This window comes from Camellia sinensis, chromosome 7, assembly GCF_055761805.1.
Source record: "Camellia sinensis isolate YWXY chromosome 7, ASM5576180v1, whole genome shotgun sequence".
Lineage (NCBI taxonomy): Eukaryota > Viridiplantae > Streptophyta > Magnoliopsida > Ericales > Theaceae > Camellia > Camellia sinensis.
Genome location: NC_138967.1, coordinates 37,675,318 through 37,693,101, shown reverse-complemented (window position 1 = coordinate 37,693,101; position 17,784 = coordinate 37,675,318). Strand labels below are relative to the sequence as shown.

The 17,784-nt window shown below is 40.1% G+C and overlaps 1 protein-coding gene across 1 annotated transcript; it reads left to right on the top strand.

The window, feature by feature from the left end:
• Nucleotides 1-6,775: 6,775 nt before the first annotated feature.
• Nucleotides 6,776-7,246, top strand: LOC145795737 (uncharacterized). The gene has a single exon (XM_082880615.1). The coding sequence runs from the start codon at nucleotides 6,776-6,778 to the stop codon at nucleotides 7,244-7,246; it is 471 nt and encodes a 156-aa protein (XP_082736741.1).
• Nucleotides 7,247-17,784: the final 10,538 nt, after the last annotated feature.

Sequence of the window (17,784 nt, the reverse complement as noted above, 5' to 3'; positions counted from 1 at the left end):
TTTGTGTTCACTTTTGAGATTTGTTATAAATTAGAAAAAGTCTCATTTTGACATCATATTCATGTTTAATTAGGGGCATTTTCTTGTTTGAGGTCATATGCTTCCTTGTATGCTTGATTGTCCCTTATTTTGAGTCTTACACCTAAGCTCTTGTTGCATGCTTGGTTTGGCCTTCTAGCCACTAAAATCTAGTGGATTTTCAGTGGCTAACACACTATTTTGAGCCTCCAAATCAGAGGGGGGTGACCCCCTCTCACCTTGACTTGTTTGATGGTCTTTTTGGCCTTCCAAAGAGACCCTATCTTGCATGTTTCCTAGCCACATTTCAAGGTCAATTTGGTAATTTTTGGAGCTATCATATTTGATTTTCAGAGTTGTTGGTGCCATGCTAAGTGTCCATCCTGTGTGTGCCTAAGAATCCCTTGCATAGCTCTCCAAAGGAGCTCATCATTTTTGCATGTATTGGTTGCATCTCCATGGTTATTTGGGCATATTTTCACATGTTTTATTCACTTATTTTTGCTGGTTTGGTAAGATTCCATGTGCATCCTATACTTTCCATATAACTCATGTTTGCTAGCCAATCTTGCATGCTATTTTAGTCCACTATGCTAGCATCTTTTGGCCATGCTTTGAACTGGAAATGTTCATGTTTTGGGACTGCCTTGGCTCTGTCTTTATACTTCATGATCAAATAATGCATGCTTTGTATAGCTATAAGTCATTCCATGTGCCTAGTTTCGAGTTTCGGGGTTCATCTCATGCATCGGGTGCCATTTTTCCATGTTTCGGGGCTATTTAGCATCATATTTCAGTGCTGGAATTTGTGAGTTTGTATGCCATCTTGCATCCCTTGCCATGTCTTGTTAGAGTTGCATGTTATGCCTAGGATCGGTCCTCAGTTTGCGTGCATACGTGCACGCATTTCGATAGTCCCATTTTCGTCTAATGGCTACTGATGTGAGTGTGGATGAGGTCCACTCATGTTGGTGTAAGTCCATCATGCATTGTGTATGCCATTTCATTTCATAGCATTGTGTATGCTAGGTTGTATGTTAGAGCATTGTGTATGCTAGGTCGCATGTTAGGATTGCATTCATGCATGTCATGCATATCGCATTGTGTTTGGGATAGGAGTTAGCCCAAGCACGGGAAACGAGGGACGTTTCGTACTACGAGTGACGGAACGTGTCTCAATTCTCCGGTCGCCGTGTCCATATGTGCATTCATTTCATATTGAGTCGTGCAAATCGACTCCTTGGCCATCATGCATCGAGATGCGTGATTGGTGGCATGAGGATCAAGGTATGCATACATATGTGAAAATACTTTGCCATGCCCCTTTCTTGCTCTCTGTTGCAGCAAATCGGAAACCGGCAGTCTTTTGGAGCTTCGTGCAATATTCCGGGCTTAATTGTAAACAGAGGCTAATTGGGGCATCGCAATGGATTTCCGCGCAAGGCAACTCAAGCATGCATCATTCATCATTCGGAACAGAGCTGAGGCGGTCCATAGATTTGCGTGCTAGTTTACTGCTTTCCTAGTTAAATTTGTTAAGTAATTAGGGTTTTGTACTTATTCGGACTGTAATTATTCATTTGGGACTGTATTATTTATTCAGACCCTCTGCGCGAGGGCAATGTTGTAATAAGTGTGCGTGTGTATGATGTATGTCTTCCAACCCTACGTCTTTCTCCTTTTTATTTATCAGCTTATGATGGTTAGATTAGGGCATGTTTCAATTAGCATACAGTATGATAGCATGTCTGCATTCATTCATCTGTCTTGCATGCACCGGGCTCGGTGCATCATACTAACTGCATTATATTTCAATTCCAAGTTGAATACTTGTTAGTTGTAGCATTTTGCATGCCATCTTTAGAATAGCCGAGCCTTCTATAGTTGCATTTTTGCATGTGTTGCATTAGGCATTTCTGTATAGTTAGGATCATGCATGGATTTCTAATTAGCTTCTGTTTTGGCTTGGAGTACTCGGTAAGTTTTATGCTTTAGCATCCTTGCATGCATGTGAATGACTGCCATGATAGCATGCTTACCATGAGGCTATATGCTTATATGATATAACTGCCTGAATGCCTGTGGGTGAAGGCTGGGTTATTTGAATTGGAACAATTCGTTGACCGTGAGTTTTAAGCCCACTAGATAGTGGCAAAATCATATTTTCTAAGCCCATCCGAGGGTGGCAAATCCACGTCTTAGCCTACTTGCGGGTAGCACCATCAAACCATTTTCAAATAAACAAACATGAAATGTTTTGTTCCAATTCAGGCGACCCAGTCTATACTTGTATGCTGTGCGCATCACATAGTAAATCTAGGCTAATAACCGGAATAAGAACGCATAATGTTTCCAAAAATAGATATCATGGTTAGTAGAGGCCGATCTTTGATCGGGCGAGCGGGGGTGCTCACGAAGTGACCTTCCCCAATCGTACCCAAGTTCACGAGCCGAGGCAACTTTGGTGATGACGGACACATGGCCTTAGGCGAACGAGTCAGGGTTTCCTAAATTTCCCCAAAATAAAACATTTAGGTGGCGACTCTGTATCTGGCAAAGCAGTCCATGTTTGGCACTTCTTTCAAAAAATCTATTTTCTCAAAACGATTTGCCGGATTTGGACTCTTTGGTTCAGATTAAGAACCGTGACAATTTGAGTCCGAACTGTAGTGAGCCCAAATGAACAAAACGGGACTCATCCTCCTGGGGCGTTCGGGGACGTCTACAACGTGGTGGTTCATATTGGTAATAATGAATCTGCGTAGCACTGGAACAGCTAGAAGACGCAAGATGACGTGGCCCAACGGTTACTTACAAATTCAAATTCAGAAGGGAAGCTTAACTGCAAGAATGGCGTAGTGGGATTAATTGTGAAAGAGCATGATCAATAATCATGGGAAGACATTTCAACGGTTAGAAACCCACTTCGACGGTTACCATTAGTTAATATAAATAGAAGAAAAGGCCCCAGAATGAAGAACCCAAACTGAGATCCAGAAATCAATCATTTACTTCATATTTCTTTCCAGTTCTTTACATTTCCAGCACTTCAATTCTTGTACTGCACTTTTCCTATGAGTAGTTTTAAGTAGTCGTTGTTGTAAACCTTTTCAAGGCTGGGTCATTTCATTGTAAGTTAATATTTACTTAATGAAATTCAGTTTCTGAACTAATTTGTATCTGTTATTTCTTATAAACTTCTCCTAAAACAAGCCACCAGTAAAAGTCCTCTTCATTGAGGCTGAAAAAATTTCAACACAATCGTCTGATAATTGGTTGATAATTAAAATTTTGTAAGGACTGATTGATCCTTACTGGCATGCTTAAATTTATACTGTTAACCCTCGAAAGCCAAAAAAGCCAACATATATTTTTGGCATGCCCTGTGGGACCTTAAAATGGCTAGACGTAGAGCAAGATGAGAAAATGAATGCCTGGAAGAGGGTATGGAAGGACAGGTAGAAATACCTAACCCAGAGGAGAATGTAATGGATGAACCTATCCCATCAGATCTTCCACAAATGATCGAACAGACCAGTACTTCAGAATATACAACGCATGTCCAACATACTAGACAAGGCCATGAAACTAGACCTTCAACTATCCCTTCTACCCAACCAATAAATCCATAGGGAGGTTTAGTAGATACTATGGGACAACAACTAATGTATGCAATGGAAAAATGGGCAACATCCTCTTTAGATTGAATGAACTCTCATCAACCAGCTGTTGTAAGACAGGCTGAAGAGAACGAAAATTCCTTTCAGCATAGATTGGCTCGAGACAGACAGCCTATGCAAAATAATGGACAAACTAATGGTCAGACTAGTAATCAAAACCATGAGAAAATGTCACCTGCGCCTCAGTCATGGTATGAAGCTCCTTTGAGACCACTAGCAAACCAAAATATACCATTGCCCACCAACGAAACCATACAAATTGGCGGATCTGGGCCAGCACAAAGGAATGGTATGAGGATGTTTTCAAATCCCATGTTTGAAGCCATAGCTGGCACACGGGGTTTCACTAATCCTGTGTTTGAATTTGCACCCGGGGGGTTGGAAGGATGTCCTGCGGTTGGAAGAGAAACAACACTTGTTCCTCCTCCTATAGCACCTTTCATAGGGCCTTTTCCAGGACAGATTCTAAGAGGTCAACCATACCTCCAACAACAACCAGTACAACAAGGACAACTAGCCTTGAATGTACCTGTATATGGACTAAAAGGCCCTCAAGCACATGGAGTTCCTCCAAATCCTTTGTTTGTTCCTCCAGTAGTGGTTCAACTAGCACAAAATATGGTTCCAAGAGACCAAATTACTGATATAGTTAGAGAAATGTATGGACCTATGGCTCGGGGGGTCCAAACACCAGTGTACAGAAAACCTAACCCAGAGTGGGTGGATAGGGTACATGAGTATCCAAGGGGATTTAGAATACCAGATTTTGCCCTCTTTTATGGGAATGAAAACCAGTCAACGGTGGAACACATTGCTAGGTTTACAGGCCAGTGTAGTGAGTTCACTAATAATGACTACATGAAACTGAGACTTTTTCCAAACTCTTTAACTGGAGCAGCCTTTGTATGGTATATAAACCTTACACCTGGCTCTATCCAAACTTGGCAACAAATGGAGAAGGTTTTTCATATCCAATTTTTCCAAACAGAACCTGAGGTTTCTATGGCAGACTTGGCAAGATTGAGCCAAATGCCTGATGATAAGGCTACTCAGTTTATTGCCAAATTTAAAAGGGCATGAAACAAATGTAAGGCCATGTTACTCGAGCTTGAATTTGTGAGATTGGCTCAAAATGGGTTAGAGTTTAGGCTTCGAAAGAAATTTGATCCAACTGACTTTCGAGACTTAGTGGAATTAACCTATAAGATGTCCAGATATGAAACTTTATTTGAGGAGGAACAAGATCGAAGTAATGCATCATATAGGACCTACTATAGGGGCCCTAACTATGAAATTGATGCAGTAGAGATCGTAAGAAAAGAACCTATGACCTGTGAAGCATTAATTCAGAAAGACAGTACAATAAGCCAGCAGTTCAAAAAGAAAGACCTTCATAGGAAGTATTCTTTTGATTTAATAAAAGCAAATGACATTTTTGATCATTTGTTTGCAGCAACTTTCTTAAAGTTACCAAAGGGAGTTAAGATCCCTACCCTTGAAGAACTTAAAGGGAAACTGTACTGTAAATGGCACAATTCTTGGTCTCATTCAACTAAAAACTATGTTGTTTTCCGAGACAGGATCCAAGAACATTTTCAGAAAGGGAGGCTGAAGTTTCCAGCCAAGACTGAGAAAGCTATGGAAATTGACACCAACCCGTTTCTAGAGATTGGGGAGGCTGCAGCCAATGTTGGCATGCTAGATTTTCAAAACTTATCCTTGAAGGAATTGGAGGAAGTCACTGTGCAAATTCATGTGGCTAGCCAGGCTGCCTTCAAGAAGGACTCTAGAAATTCACCAGCAAATGGACAAAACTATGCAGGCCAAAGGGATGGCTCTAGCAAAGAGATATTGGATGATGACTCCCTCGAGGCAGCTGTAGTGTAGAGGATCTGTCCTAGATGCAAGATGAGTTACAAATGGCTGAAAGGGCTTCCAATTTATGGAAATCAATATTATAAAGATGTACAAAATGATCAAAAACCAGCCAGCATCTACAATAGAAGGCCATATCCAATTGGTCCTAGACACCATTCACCTTTGGCTGGTCCACCAGACACCAGGATGTAATCAAATGGTAAGAGGCCTCTGTATGAAACTAGGCTACTCAATTATTACAGGGTAGACAACCAGCCTGAAAGGAAGCATGAATTTAGTGCAAGACATGGGACCAGAACTGATGATTAGCCCCAAGGACTGCTTCAAAGATTGCTTCAAAGAGTGGAACAACAGATCCAACAGCCAAACCAGTGGGCTCATGGGTCCCACGGGTTCCAGATTAGTTTGTCATGTAGAACAAACCTTAGGAAATGCCTACTCAAAGGAAGGTATTTGGAGACTAGGAAAGAATGATCAAACCTGCTTTGGTGGCTCCAAACAATTGGGTGTTATTAAAGAACCCAAAAACAAGGAAGCCAGATGTGGTTCCTATGATTTCCAATTCTCAAAGGAGGAAGATCCAACGAAGATACACCCAATATCAGGGGGATCTGAAAGAAAGTAGAGAGAGCATTTCCATGGCACAAGCAAAAGACCAGGTAGATGAGAGGATAGGTTCGAAGCCTGCTCTTAAGGTCAAGAGGGGTGCCAATATGGAGAAATTGGCTAAAGTTCATACTGAACAGAGAGCCAAAGAAAAATCCAGTTTAACAGGCCTCGAGAAGGCCTTAATGGAAAGTGATGTTGAGATAGATGAAGGGACTGAGCTAGGCCAAGAAAGAACATTGGCTGAAGATGAAATGCTTGAGGCCTTCATGGTTGAACAGACCTTTCTGGTTGACAAGCCAACAGAAATAGATCACCAACAGGCCGCTTCGAAGGAACCTGTTAGCACAGAGGTACCATAATGCAGCATGAAAGATGCTTTTGAAACAACGGAACAAGTTACGTTGGAAGGGAAACAAGTACAGTTAGTAGTTCAGTTTGGCTCATTCCCTCCAGTGCCAGTGAATATGGTATATGTACTGCCACAGGAATTTTAGGTTGACCAAGAAGGTCAGAAAAATGACCCCATTCTAGTTTCTAGTGAAGATTCATAGGCTAGCATGGTTTAAGATGAGTCAGAAGTGGCCAAGCCAATGGAAACTGATGAAGAAAGTGAGGAGGTGAGCATTAACCTCTCATACCCCTTCGAGAACCCCACAATATCTATGACCCAGTACGTTAAGCCTCTGTACATCAAGACTTACTTTGATAGGATACAAATGAACAGGGTGTTAGTGGACAATGGTGCAGCTTTAAATTTGCTTCCAAGGTCCTCGTTGAAGAAGTTGGGAAAGAAAAACCCTAGGTTGATCTCAATTAGCACAACCATTGCTGGTTTTACTAGGGATAAACAAATGGCTCGGGGCATTTTGCCCATTAACCTGAGTGTGGAAACCAGTGATTGCATGACAGCATTCTTTGTTATAGATAGTAATGCCAAGTATAATGCTTTGATTGGCAAGGATTGGATACACACCAACAAGTGTGTGTCTTCCTCTCTACATCAGAAGATGATGATAGTTCTGTGCAACGGAGAAACAAAGGAAATCAATGTGGATTTGTAGCCTTTTATTGCTTGTGCTGATTTTGCTGAGGCCAAGCTCTACACTGAAGGGGTTGTACCACTTAGTGTGCTGAAGAAGCCTGATGGAACAACCGAAGTGACGGATGATGAGGAGGTAGCACACTTGAAGCACTTGGTGTAGGAGAGTGCTGATGAAGAGTTCGTTACCAAAGATGACAATGATACCTGGTTATAGACAAGAAGATCAAGACCAAGAAGCCAGATCCTTGGCCTTAATCATTTTTTTAGCATTGGACGTAAAGTCGATAGTCTAGAGGATACAAGAACAAGAGAGGGAAGCCAAGGTGATTGGCTGTAATCAGGAACAACAAAACGCCAGGCCTTTGGCCTTTGATAAGTATTGTGCATTGGACATTGATACAAAAGTTCAGGAAATACAGGAAGAATAAGCCTTATGGACAAATTTTGTTTATGAGGAAGAAAGCAAAGATGTTTAACCAAGGTGGGAGTATAACAAAATGAAGAAGTTGCTTCGAAGATAGAAGAAGTCAAAGGGGAAGCATCAGTAAATGCTCAAGTATAGGACCTTTTGGAAGAAGTCAACTTTGAGGAAGGTCTTGCACAGCGGCCCACCTACATCAATGCTTGGCTAAGTCCCAGTGACAGGAACCAGTTGTTGGTAGTCCTAAAACAATATAAGGATTGTTTTGCGTGGTCTTATAATGAAACTGCCTGGACTGGACAGGTCATTAGTGGAACATAGGCTCCCCATGAAGCCTAATTTCAAGCCATATAAGTAGAAACCAAGACGGATGAGCCCTGAAGTGGTTCAAAAAGTGAAAGAGATTCTTAGGCTCCTTAAAGCAGGCTTCATTAGAACAACCAGGTATATTGAATGGTTGTCTAATATTGTGCCTGTGGTTAAAAAGAATGGCAAGATGAGGGTATGCATCGATTTTAGAAATCTGAATTTGGCAACTTTAAAAGATGAATACCCCATACCTATAGTTGATCTATTGGTGGACAGTTTAGCATGGCATAAGATTTTGTCTATGATGGATGGGCATTCTGGTTACAACCAAATTTGCATTGTAGAGGAGGATGTCCACAAGACAGCATTTAAGTGTCCTAGGAATATTGACACCTTCGAATGGGTTAAAATGCCATTTGGTTTAAAGAATGCTAGAGCAACATATTAAAGGGAAATGAACACTATCTTTCATGATCTCATTGGAGGATACCTTGAGTGTTACATTGATGATATTGTTGTAAAGTCCCAGTCTATGGAAGAACACATGGTTCACTTGACAACAGCTTTTGAAAAAATGAGAAAGTTCAAATTGAAGCTTAATCCTCTCAAATGTGCGCTTTTAGTGTATTAACTGGAAACTTCTTGGGGTATGTAGTGCACAAGAAGGGAATACAAATTGATCAGAATAAAGCCAAAACCATCATTGAGGCCAAACCTTCATCAAGTAAGAAAAAATTACAAAAATTCCTTTGTCAGGTTAATTTCCTTCGAAGATTTATTTGTAATACTGTAGGGAAAACTAAAGTATTTTTTTTTTGTTTTTGTTAAAGCTAAAAAATGAAGAAAAGTTTGTGTGGACAGTTGAGCATTAAGGTGCTTTCGAAGGAATTAAAGCCTACTTGGCCAAGCCTCCAATGTCGAAGCCACCAAGGAGGGATAAACCCTTGAAGTTATACATTGCTGCAACAGAAGATTTATTGAGAGTTTTTCTGACTCAGGACAATGAAGAAGTCAAGGAACAAGCAGTTTATTACCTTAGTAGGTTTTTAAATTCTTGTGAATGTAAACAATTAGTTGTAGAAAAGCTGTGCATAGCATTGTACTTTGCAGCAATGAAATTAAGATATTATCTTTTGCCTACTGTTATCATGGTAATTGCAACCACAGACTTGGTTAAATACATGTTATCTAGACCTTTGTTAAGAGGAAGAATTGACAAATGGATATTAGCTCTATCAGAATTTCATCTAGAATATGTCCCCCAAAATGTAGTAAAAGGACAGGTTTTGGCTAACTTTTTGACAGATCATCCATGTCAAACAGAAAGCCAAGAGATAATGGACCTCAGTATGGTCAACATTGAGCCATGGCAAATGTGGTTTGATGGGTCAAAAGCCAATGGTCTGATTGGAATTGGTGTTGTGATTAAATCACCACAGGGGGTAGAAACTACACATGGTTTCAGAGTTGATGAAACCACTTATTCCAATAACCAAGCTAAGTATGAAGCTTTAATAATGGGACTTGAAATACTTATTGAATTACAGGCTCATGCAGTCGATATATTTAGGAATTCTCAATTGGAAATCAACCAAGTAAAGAGAATTTTCAAATGTCAAAGTGCAAGTATGTTGCTGCATAGCATTTGGTTTCTCAGTTTTAGATAGCAAATGTGACTTATATCCCAAGATTCATGAATCACAAGGCCAATGATGTAGCCTAGAAGGCCTCGAATTTCAGAAGAAAGGGTGACACCCAATTGGACATAAGCTAAGCAACATATCAGAAGTTAATACCACATTTGGCTAAAAGGCGTATCATGGTAGAAGTTAACCAGAATAACTTCGAAGAGCATGATTGGAGACATCCAATCATTCAATATTTAATTGGCCCTTCTTCGAAGCCCAACAGAAAAATTAAATTACAGTCCATGCAATATATAGTGTATGGTAATACTCTTTACAAAAGGGGAGCAGATGGATTGATATTGGAATATTTAGGGCCAAAAGAAGCACTGACTGCTATGGCTGAGGTGCATGAAGGTATTTGTGGTGCCCATCAGCTTGGTGTGAAGATGAGATGGTTGCTTCGAAGGCATTCCTACTATTGGCCAACCATCCTAAAGGATTACATAGAGTATGCAAAATGATGTCAAGTATGCCAAAAGCATAGAATGATAAGACATGTGCCAATAGCTGATTTGCATGCAGTAGTGAAGCCATGACTATTTAGAGGATGGGTAATGGATATGATAGGGAAAATATATCCACCCTCTTCGAAGCATCATTGTTTCATTCTAGTGGCCACAAATTACTTCACTAAATGGGTCGAAGCTAAGCCTTATAAGACTGTGGATCAGATTGAGATTATTGGATTTATCAGAGAATTAATCCATAGGTTTGGTATCCCTCAGACTATAACTGTAGATAATGAGACTGTGTTTGATAGAAAGATGGTGAAGTCTTTCGTAGCAGAATTTTAAATTAGTCTTATCAATTCCACCCCCTATTATGCACAAGCAAATGGTCAAGCAGAATCATCTAACAAGTCCTTGAAAAAAGGAATACAAAGAGTTATGGAAGATAATTCTAGGGATTGACACAACTTGTTGTTAGATGTATTGTGGGCTTACAAGACTTCTCTAAGGTCAAGTACATGGATCACTCCTCATGCCTTAGTATATGGGCATGATACAGTATTGCTTGTAGAAATTAACATTAAGTCCTTAAGGGTAAAATGCCAAGACCAGTTAACTACTGAGCAATACCATCAAACCATGTTCTTGGAATTAGAGAATGTACATGAAACTAGAATTTTGGCATTAAATAATATCCTCTTCCAAAAGAAGAAGGCAACCAAGAGTTATAATAAAAAAATCAAGCACATTAGCTTTGATAGAGGTGACTTAGTATGGAAGACAATACTTCTAATAGGCATTAAGAGCCATAAATTTGGCAAATGGTCACCTAATTGGAAAGGGTCATATTAAGTTTATAGAGTCTTGCCTGGGGGAACCTACCATCTGAGAAATTTAAATGGTTAATGGCAGATACTTGAAGCCTTATTATCCAACTGTGTGGGAAACACAAGAAGTGTGAGAAATGCTAAGTAAGAGTAAACAAAAGAGCATGAAACACTCAAATAATAAATAAGGATTTCATTTCATAACGAACTAAGTACATTCAGAGTACAATGTTTCAGTTGTTCCCTTACAATTGATTCTCTACTCCTAAAGGATGGGAACAACTGAATGGTTGTAGCCATGTCCTACCTTCTGTCAACCAGTCCTTGGTTAGTAATTTGCAGCTTTTTGGCATTTTGATCCAATGCTAGATTGACTACTGCTAGCTCCTCTTCTAGTTGGGCTTTCTTCTCTAAGAGTTAGGTTCGAAATTGAGAGGCATAGGAATGTTGTCCCTTCAATTCGAACACTTCAGTATGTATATGGGAGACAAACTCCTCGTCCTTCAATAGTTTCTCTTTTGCAGCCTTGGCCATATGGCATACATTGATATAAAAATCTATGGTGGCTGTTGCTTGGGTTAAGAGACTTGAGAAGGCCATGCTGGATTACTTAAAAACTTTGCAGCATTTGAGGAAACCATTTTTAATGATACGCTTTTGTAAGGCTTCAAATGGAATCCTTGAGAATGATCGCATCAGCTCCAAGCAAGTGCCTAAGTCCACCCAAGGTAAGGAAGCTTTAGTGGTAGTGGAAGAGCTCTCAACAATCTCCAAAAGGGAGTCAGCAAGGATCAATGGCTCAGTCTTACTGCTTAACACTCGGGCTGGTGAAGATATGTCAAATAAGCTGGCCAGCTGAGCCTCAAAAATGTCTACCTCTTCCTTTAACATTAGCAATATAGAGGAGTCACCGGATGAATGAGGAGATGGAAGCATGGGGATATGAGAAGGAGTGGAAGTTTCCCTAGTAGTATCAATGGTCCTGGCCACCAGCAAGTCCAGAGAAGAGGGACTGGAGCTGGATGGTAGAGAAGGGATGTGTGAGTTGCCAGTATCTTCTTTAGGGGTACCAGTTGTCACTAAAGATGAAGTGATAACCGGAATTTTCTCAGGTGATAAAGGGGCAGCCAGGACTGTAGGAGGAGTATATTAAGATGAGACAAATGATAAACGAGGTGGGTATGGAATTAAGACTGGACATAAGAAATGTGAGAGGCTTTGCTTCATAGAAGGAAGGAAATAGGGCATTGAGAGTGTAGAGCTAGGAAGTGGAAGTATTGTCTAGATGGGCTTTATATTCATTAGCACTTCAGTATGAGTCTTCCCTTTTCCTTTTGAGATTGCTTCCAGCTCTATAGAAGTTAAAGAGGGCCCTTCATCTATACGCAATGTAGAAAGAGCCAGTGTTGATAAATGAGGGATTAGAATGGCAGCTTCTGCATATCAGAAAATAAGGAGAAGGTGTTAATTCTATGCTAAAATCCTGGAAAGGAAAATTATCAAAAGGATGGAAGGAAATTACTAATTTCAGAGGTTGTAGTGGTGCTGGTTGGAGAACTGCGAAGGGAGTAATGCATAGCAGTTTGTTTCTTCCTTATAGCTTTCTTTTGTAGTGCATCAACAGCAGTAGTTTCATCCCTAGTATTTGTTGCTACCTCTTCTTTTCAGACCTCTGAAATACGATAATTTCATTGGAGTGCTTTTCTTCCACTACCCTGGCAGCTGCCTCGTGATTAGGATCACCAATAAAGTCAGAAGGAGAAACTGTCATTTTCCTTCTTCTTTTTAATGGTGTCTCTTTTCCCTTTTCTGCTTCCTTCTCTTCCAGGTGAGCCTCAAGTTCTTTAGGGTCAAGTAGAAGTTTTCTCTTCTTCCATTGCTGTTGCTTTCCCTTAAGAATGTTCAAAGCTTGAGCTCTCTGAGAAGAGTCATCCTGTGGAGCTCCTGCAACAAGAATATAAATTATAAACAAATGAGCAAGGCATTATAAAAGGAAATAGAAAGGGGCAGCAAAAATGCATACCTTTCTTCGAAGCAGCCCTAGTGACCCTAGGAGGAGGAGATGAAGCAGCATGAATAGGAGCTGGGATAGCAGGAGCAGTAGAAGAAGTGATGGTGATCCCAGTTTCCTTAGACTCGGCTTGAGAGGATACATTTAGCCCTACCAACAAATCTTTATAAGGTATTGCCAGGTATACCTCCATATTGGCTGTCCACCAACTTTGAAATCTTTTCAAAGTTGTGACATGAGGAATAAATGGAATAAATTTAAACTCGCTCAAATCTTGTAACAGTTTAAATGTTGCTTCCTCTAACTGGGTTTTGGGCACTTTCAGGTCTCTAACTGTGAGATTGGCATTGGAGAAGCTACAGAGAGGGATAAAAATTCCCTGAATAAGCCCAAATTGCCTAGCAAATTGGAAATGACAGTAAACTTCGGATATGCACTTGTAGGCTCCCTGGGCAACAAGATAAAGGCCCATATATCCTTGTGCAATGAATTGGAACACTTCCTGTCGGCCAAAAATGTCCTCAGCCAAGCTGGTCCTTTTTTGGTTTCGAAGGGACAGAAAAAGGTAGTAAGTGGAGAAATAGGGTGTTGATGGAAAAAAGTGAAATAGCAGGCAAAAGTAGAGGGGTATAAGGAAATCCTAGCATATTTTTCTCCATAGGTGGTGGGATCTTGAACTAAGAATTTCAAACACCTGGAGCGCAAGACAGTAAAATACGCAAAGAGCCAGAGCTGTAGTACCCAAAAGGGACCTCCTTGGTTGGCATCCAGAGATTTCTCACAAAATTGGGAATAGGCCGTATAGACATGGCCTAAAACGTAAGGAGCCAATGCTATTTTCTTCTTCAAAGCAAGTGCTTTGGCAATTGGGGCAAACTCAGGCATAATCCGCTGGGATGATGTACAGAAAAGAAACTTGTATAGCCAATATAAAATGAAAGAAAAGAACTCTTGGTCACCTATAAGACCTACCTTCTTATTCTCAAATTTTAAAAAATCACTAAAGGAAGAGTTCAAGGGTGGAATGGTGAAATTGATTGAAAGGTTTGAACAACCAGGCATAAAGGGAGCACCAAGTGGTGAGAGCCCTAGGAGATGGAAAATGTCAAGAACGGTGGGGATTATCATACCACACCGAAACTGGAAAAAAGTGAAAGTCGAGTTCCAAAGACAAAGGGTTGTAGGAATCAAAAAAAGGATCTTCGAGAATAATGAACCTGGAGAGACGAAGGGCATCAAGGAGGCAAAGCTCTTGCAAGTTGTAGCTCACTTTTCGTGCTCTTTCGGAAGACGATAAGTCCTACAGTTCAGACTCCTGCGGTTCTGAATCTGATTTCACAAGTGCAATGTGAAATAGATAAGCACTAAAGAGTCCAAACACATCAATTCTTTTTGGAAGATCGATGATTAAATCAAATGCCAAAAATGGACTGCTTTGCCAGATTATAGAGTCGCCACCTAAATATTTTTGAAAAATTTAGGAAACTTGAGACTCGTGCCAAAGGCCACTTGTCTATCATCACTAAGTTTGTCTCGGCTCGGGAACTTAGGTACAAGAGGGGAAGGTCATGAATTGAGCACCCCACTCGCCCGATCAAAGATCAGCCTATACTAATCATGATGTGAATCTTATTTACATTATATGCTCTTGTTCCGATTTATTAGGCTAATTGACTATGTGATGTGCACACAAGTATAGACTAATTTGTAAAAATTGGAACACTTGATTTCATGTTTATTTTTTAAAAGAGTTTGTGAATGTGCCACTTGAAAAAGTGGGCTCAAATGTGCATTAATCGAAATCTCCCAATTCAAGCAATTAGCCTTCATCCACAGACATTCAAATAGTTTATTAGATAAGCACTTAGTCTCATGGTAAACATGCTTTGACATGGTAACTACCGCACTCATGTGATATGTTAAAGTAATAAAAGCTCACCTAGTACTCCAAGCCAAAAAGATAAAAGAGTTAGAAAAATGAATGATCCACATGACTAATTCAACACATGCGATATGCAATCTAAATAGGCTCGGCTACTTAACATAACATGTGAATCAATTTGATAGCATGCGGTCTAAGCACGTATTCAAAGAAGCGTTAAACTAACAATGCAAGTTAGAATGATGAACCGAGTCCCGATGCATGCAATACAAGTGGATGCAAACATGGAGTATGCTAAATAAAACATGATACTCTAATCTAACCATCATAAGCAAATAAATAAAATAGAGAAAGACATGGGGTTGGAAGACACACACGTTATTATAACTGTGTGCCTGCACATGAGGGTTTGAATAAACTAACTAGCTAAGCTAATTAACTAATTAACTAACTATTACAAATTGAAATGAAATAAATTAACTAAACTGGCTAATTAATTATTACAACACCACAATTAATTAACTATTCTAGCTAATTATTACAAATTGGAACTAACTAATTAATTACAAATTAGAATCAACTAATTAATTACAACATGAATACACCATAAATAAGTAATAAGCTAACTAATTAGCCCCGGGAAGCGAGGAATGCTCATGCATGCGTGGATTTCCACTCGAAAAGTTCACTGTTTTGCTGCTAGAATGCTTCTGTTGCACAGTAGAACATCTTTTCACCTCAGCCTTTGCTCTGTTCTATCCAAAAAAAGTTACTGCTCAATTTGACAAAAGTGGTCGACAGGCCAAAAATGGTGGCCAGCCGGCCACAAATGGTAGTCCGCCACCCAGAAACAGTGGCCTGCCGGCCACTGGAGCTTGGTTCTTCCCGCTACAACAGAAAGCATACAAAGCACAAACAGGGTATTTTCAAGGCATGCTTATAGACCTTACCCCTCCTTATTATCAAACAGCTCAAAGCAGTGGTAATTCACAAACCATCAATCGATGCAATTTCATGGCCTATGAACCAAATGGTACAATTTCAATAAATGCAACATAAAAGACTCTCAAACTTCCTTCCTATCATGGATTGATCAAGCGAAGTGGTTGACCTTGGAAACTTGAACCATTTCATCACTAGCAAGTATGAAATGCCTCAAGTTTCCATGTGTTCAATTAACATCTGATTGAACACCAATTGCTTATTATCTTGCATCATTTTTAGTCCAAATTTTATTACTTTATTTTAATTACCGACCATTCCTTAATCAATTGAGTCCAAAAGTAAAGATTAAGTCCTCTAATGGGACAAAGTACCAAACCAAGAGTTGTTTTAGGCATGAGAGAAGTGTCATGCCTTTGGTAATGAACCCCCAAAGGGATTAAACCATTAAGCACAATAACTCAATCTCATGCTTAAACAAACAAGTAACTTGAAACAACTTTCAAAGCAAAGAAAAAAGCTAAGAAATGAGAGAGGTTGCAAAGGTGATTAAAGGTGATCATAAGTATGGAAAGTAAGAAATAAATGCTATCAACTCAAATAGGTTGGTGGCTAAGGCCTAAACCACTAAGCCTATGAGGACAATTACACTACAAGCATGCAATACAAGACTCAAATGCAATGAAAAACTAAAAACAGTCCTAAAACAGTGCTAAATCAATCCTAAAACATGCTGGAATTCAGGCAAAAATAGCAAAATTGATAAGCTACAACATGGAGCAAGTTAAGCTAATGAACAAGCACAAGGAAGGGAGACTGCCCCCTCCATTTTTGGGACTTCAAAACATGATTTTAGCCACTGAAAAACCTCTGAGATTTAGTATTAAAAAGCTCAAAAAAAGTTGGCAAAGAGGTGGGAAACACAAGGGCAAAGGCCTAAGAAATAAGGTACAAAGAAGGGTGATCCACCCCTCCACCCCTAATGGCCTTAAACCACAAGTTTCAGCCCAAAAACAGTCTAAAAATGGTAAGCACAATAGCAAATAAAGCAAAGCAATAAGCCAAGACTTATACCTCTTGAAGAAGAGAACACTTTCTAAGTAACAAATCAACACTTACACACCCTCAAGAGCTCAAAGTAGGCTCAAAAGTACCTCATCTCAAAGACCACGTGGTTTGGTTTAGAGTGTATAGGCAAAGGCTCAAGAATTTACAAAAGAGAGAGAGAATTGTAGAGAGAGAGAAAATATTTTGCTCCAAATTTTCTAACCCTCAAAAATGGAAAGGGAGGCCTTCTATTTATAGAAAAACATTTAACTCCCTCAGAAACATCCATACATACATGTGTAGGTAGTTGAAAGCATTTGTGGAAACAGTTGGCATAGTTGGCCAAAATAGCTGCCAAAACACACTTGCGGCCGGCAAGCCACTAATTTTGGCCCGCAGGCCACACACATGGCTAGCAGCCAAGATCAGTGGCCAGCAGCCCATAGAAAAGGGGCTGGCAGGTCCCAGGATTTTTAGGCTTGAAAAATTAGGGTTTGGGTCCAAAACAAGGCAAGAGGTGTATAGGGTTTTGAAGGCTCAAAGTTGTGGCATTCTGCTGAGGACTTCGAGTACTTAACAAGCATATATAAGTTCATCATTGGGTGAGCAAGCGGTGGTGCCCAAGTCATAAGGGTAGTAAAAAATGGGGTGTCTACATAGGTCCCATTCTCTGGCGAGCACAACCCTATTATACCGTTCCTTCCATTCAACCCTGAATGTTGGCCAGCAGCAGTGGGGTCGATTCATCCTCCAGTTACCCCAGTCAAGCCCCTCCTTCGTGGAGAAGGCAATGATCCTCCAGATGAGGATACAAAGCAGGAAGTTGGGTAGGGACTTCTCTAAAGATAGGTCCCAAGACGTATTCATGTTGTGCACTATGGCGCGTAGCACTTGGTTCACTAGCTTTGAATTTAGCTATCTCCTCCTCAATACATCTCTTCAAAGCCACTGTCGGGCTTACACACTCAATAACTGGCACTT

Coding starts and splice junctions, on each gene's coding strand:
- LOC145795737 (XM_082880615.1), top strand. CDS start 6,776: ATGGAAACTGATGAAGAAAGTGAGGAGGTGAGCATTAACCTCTCATAC.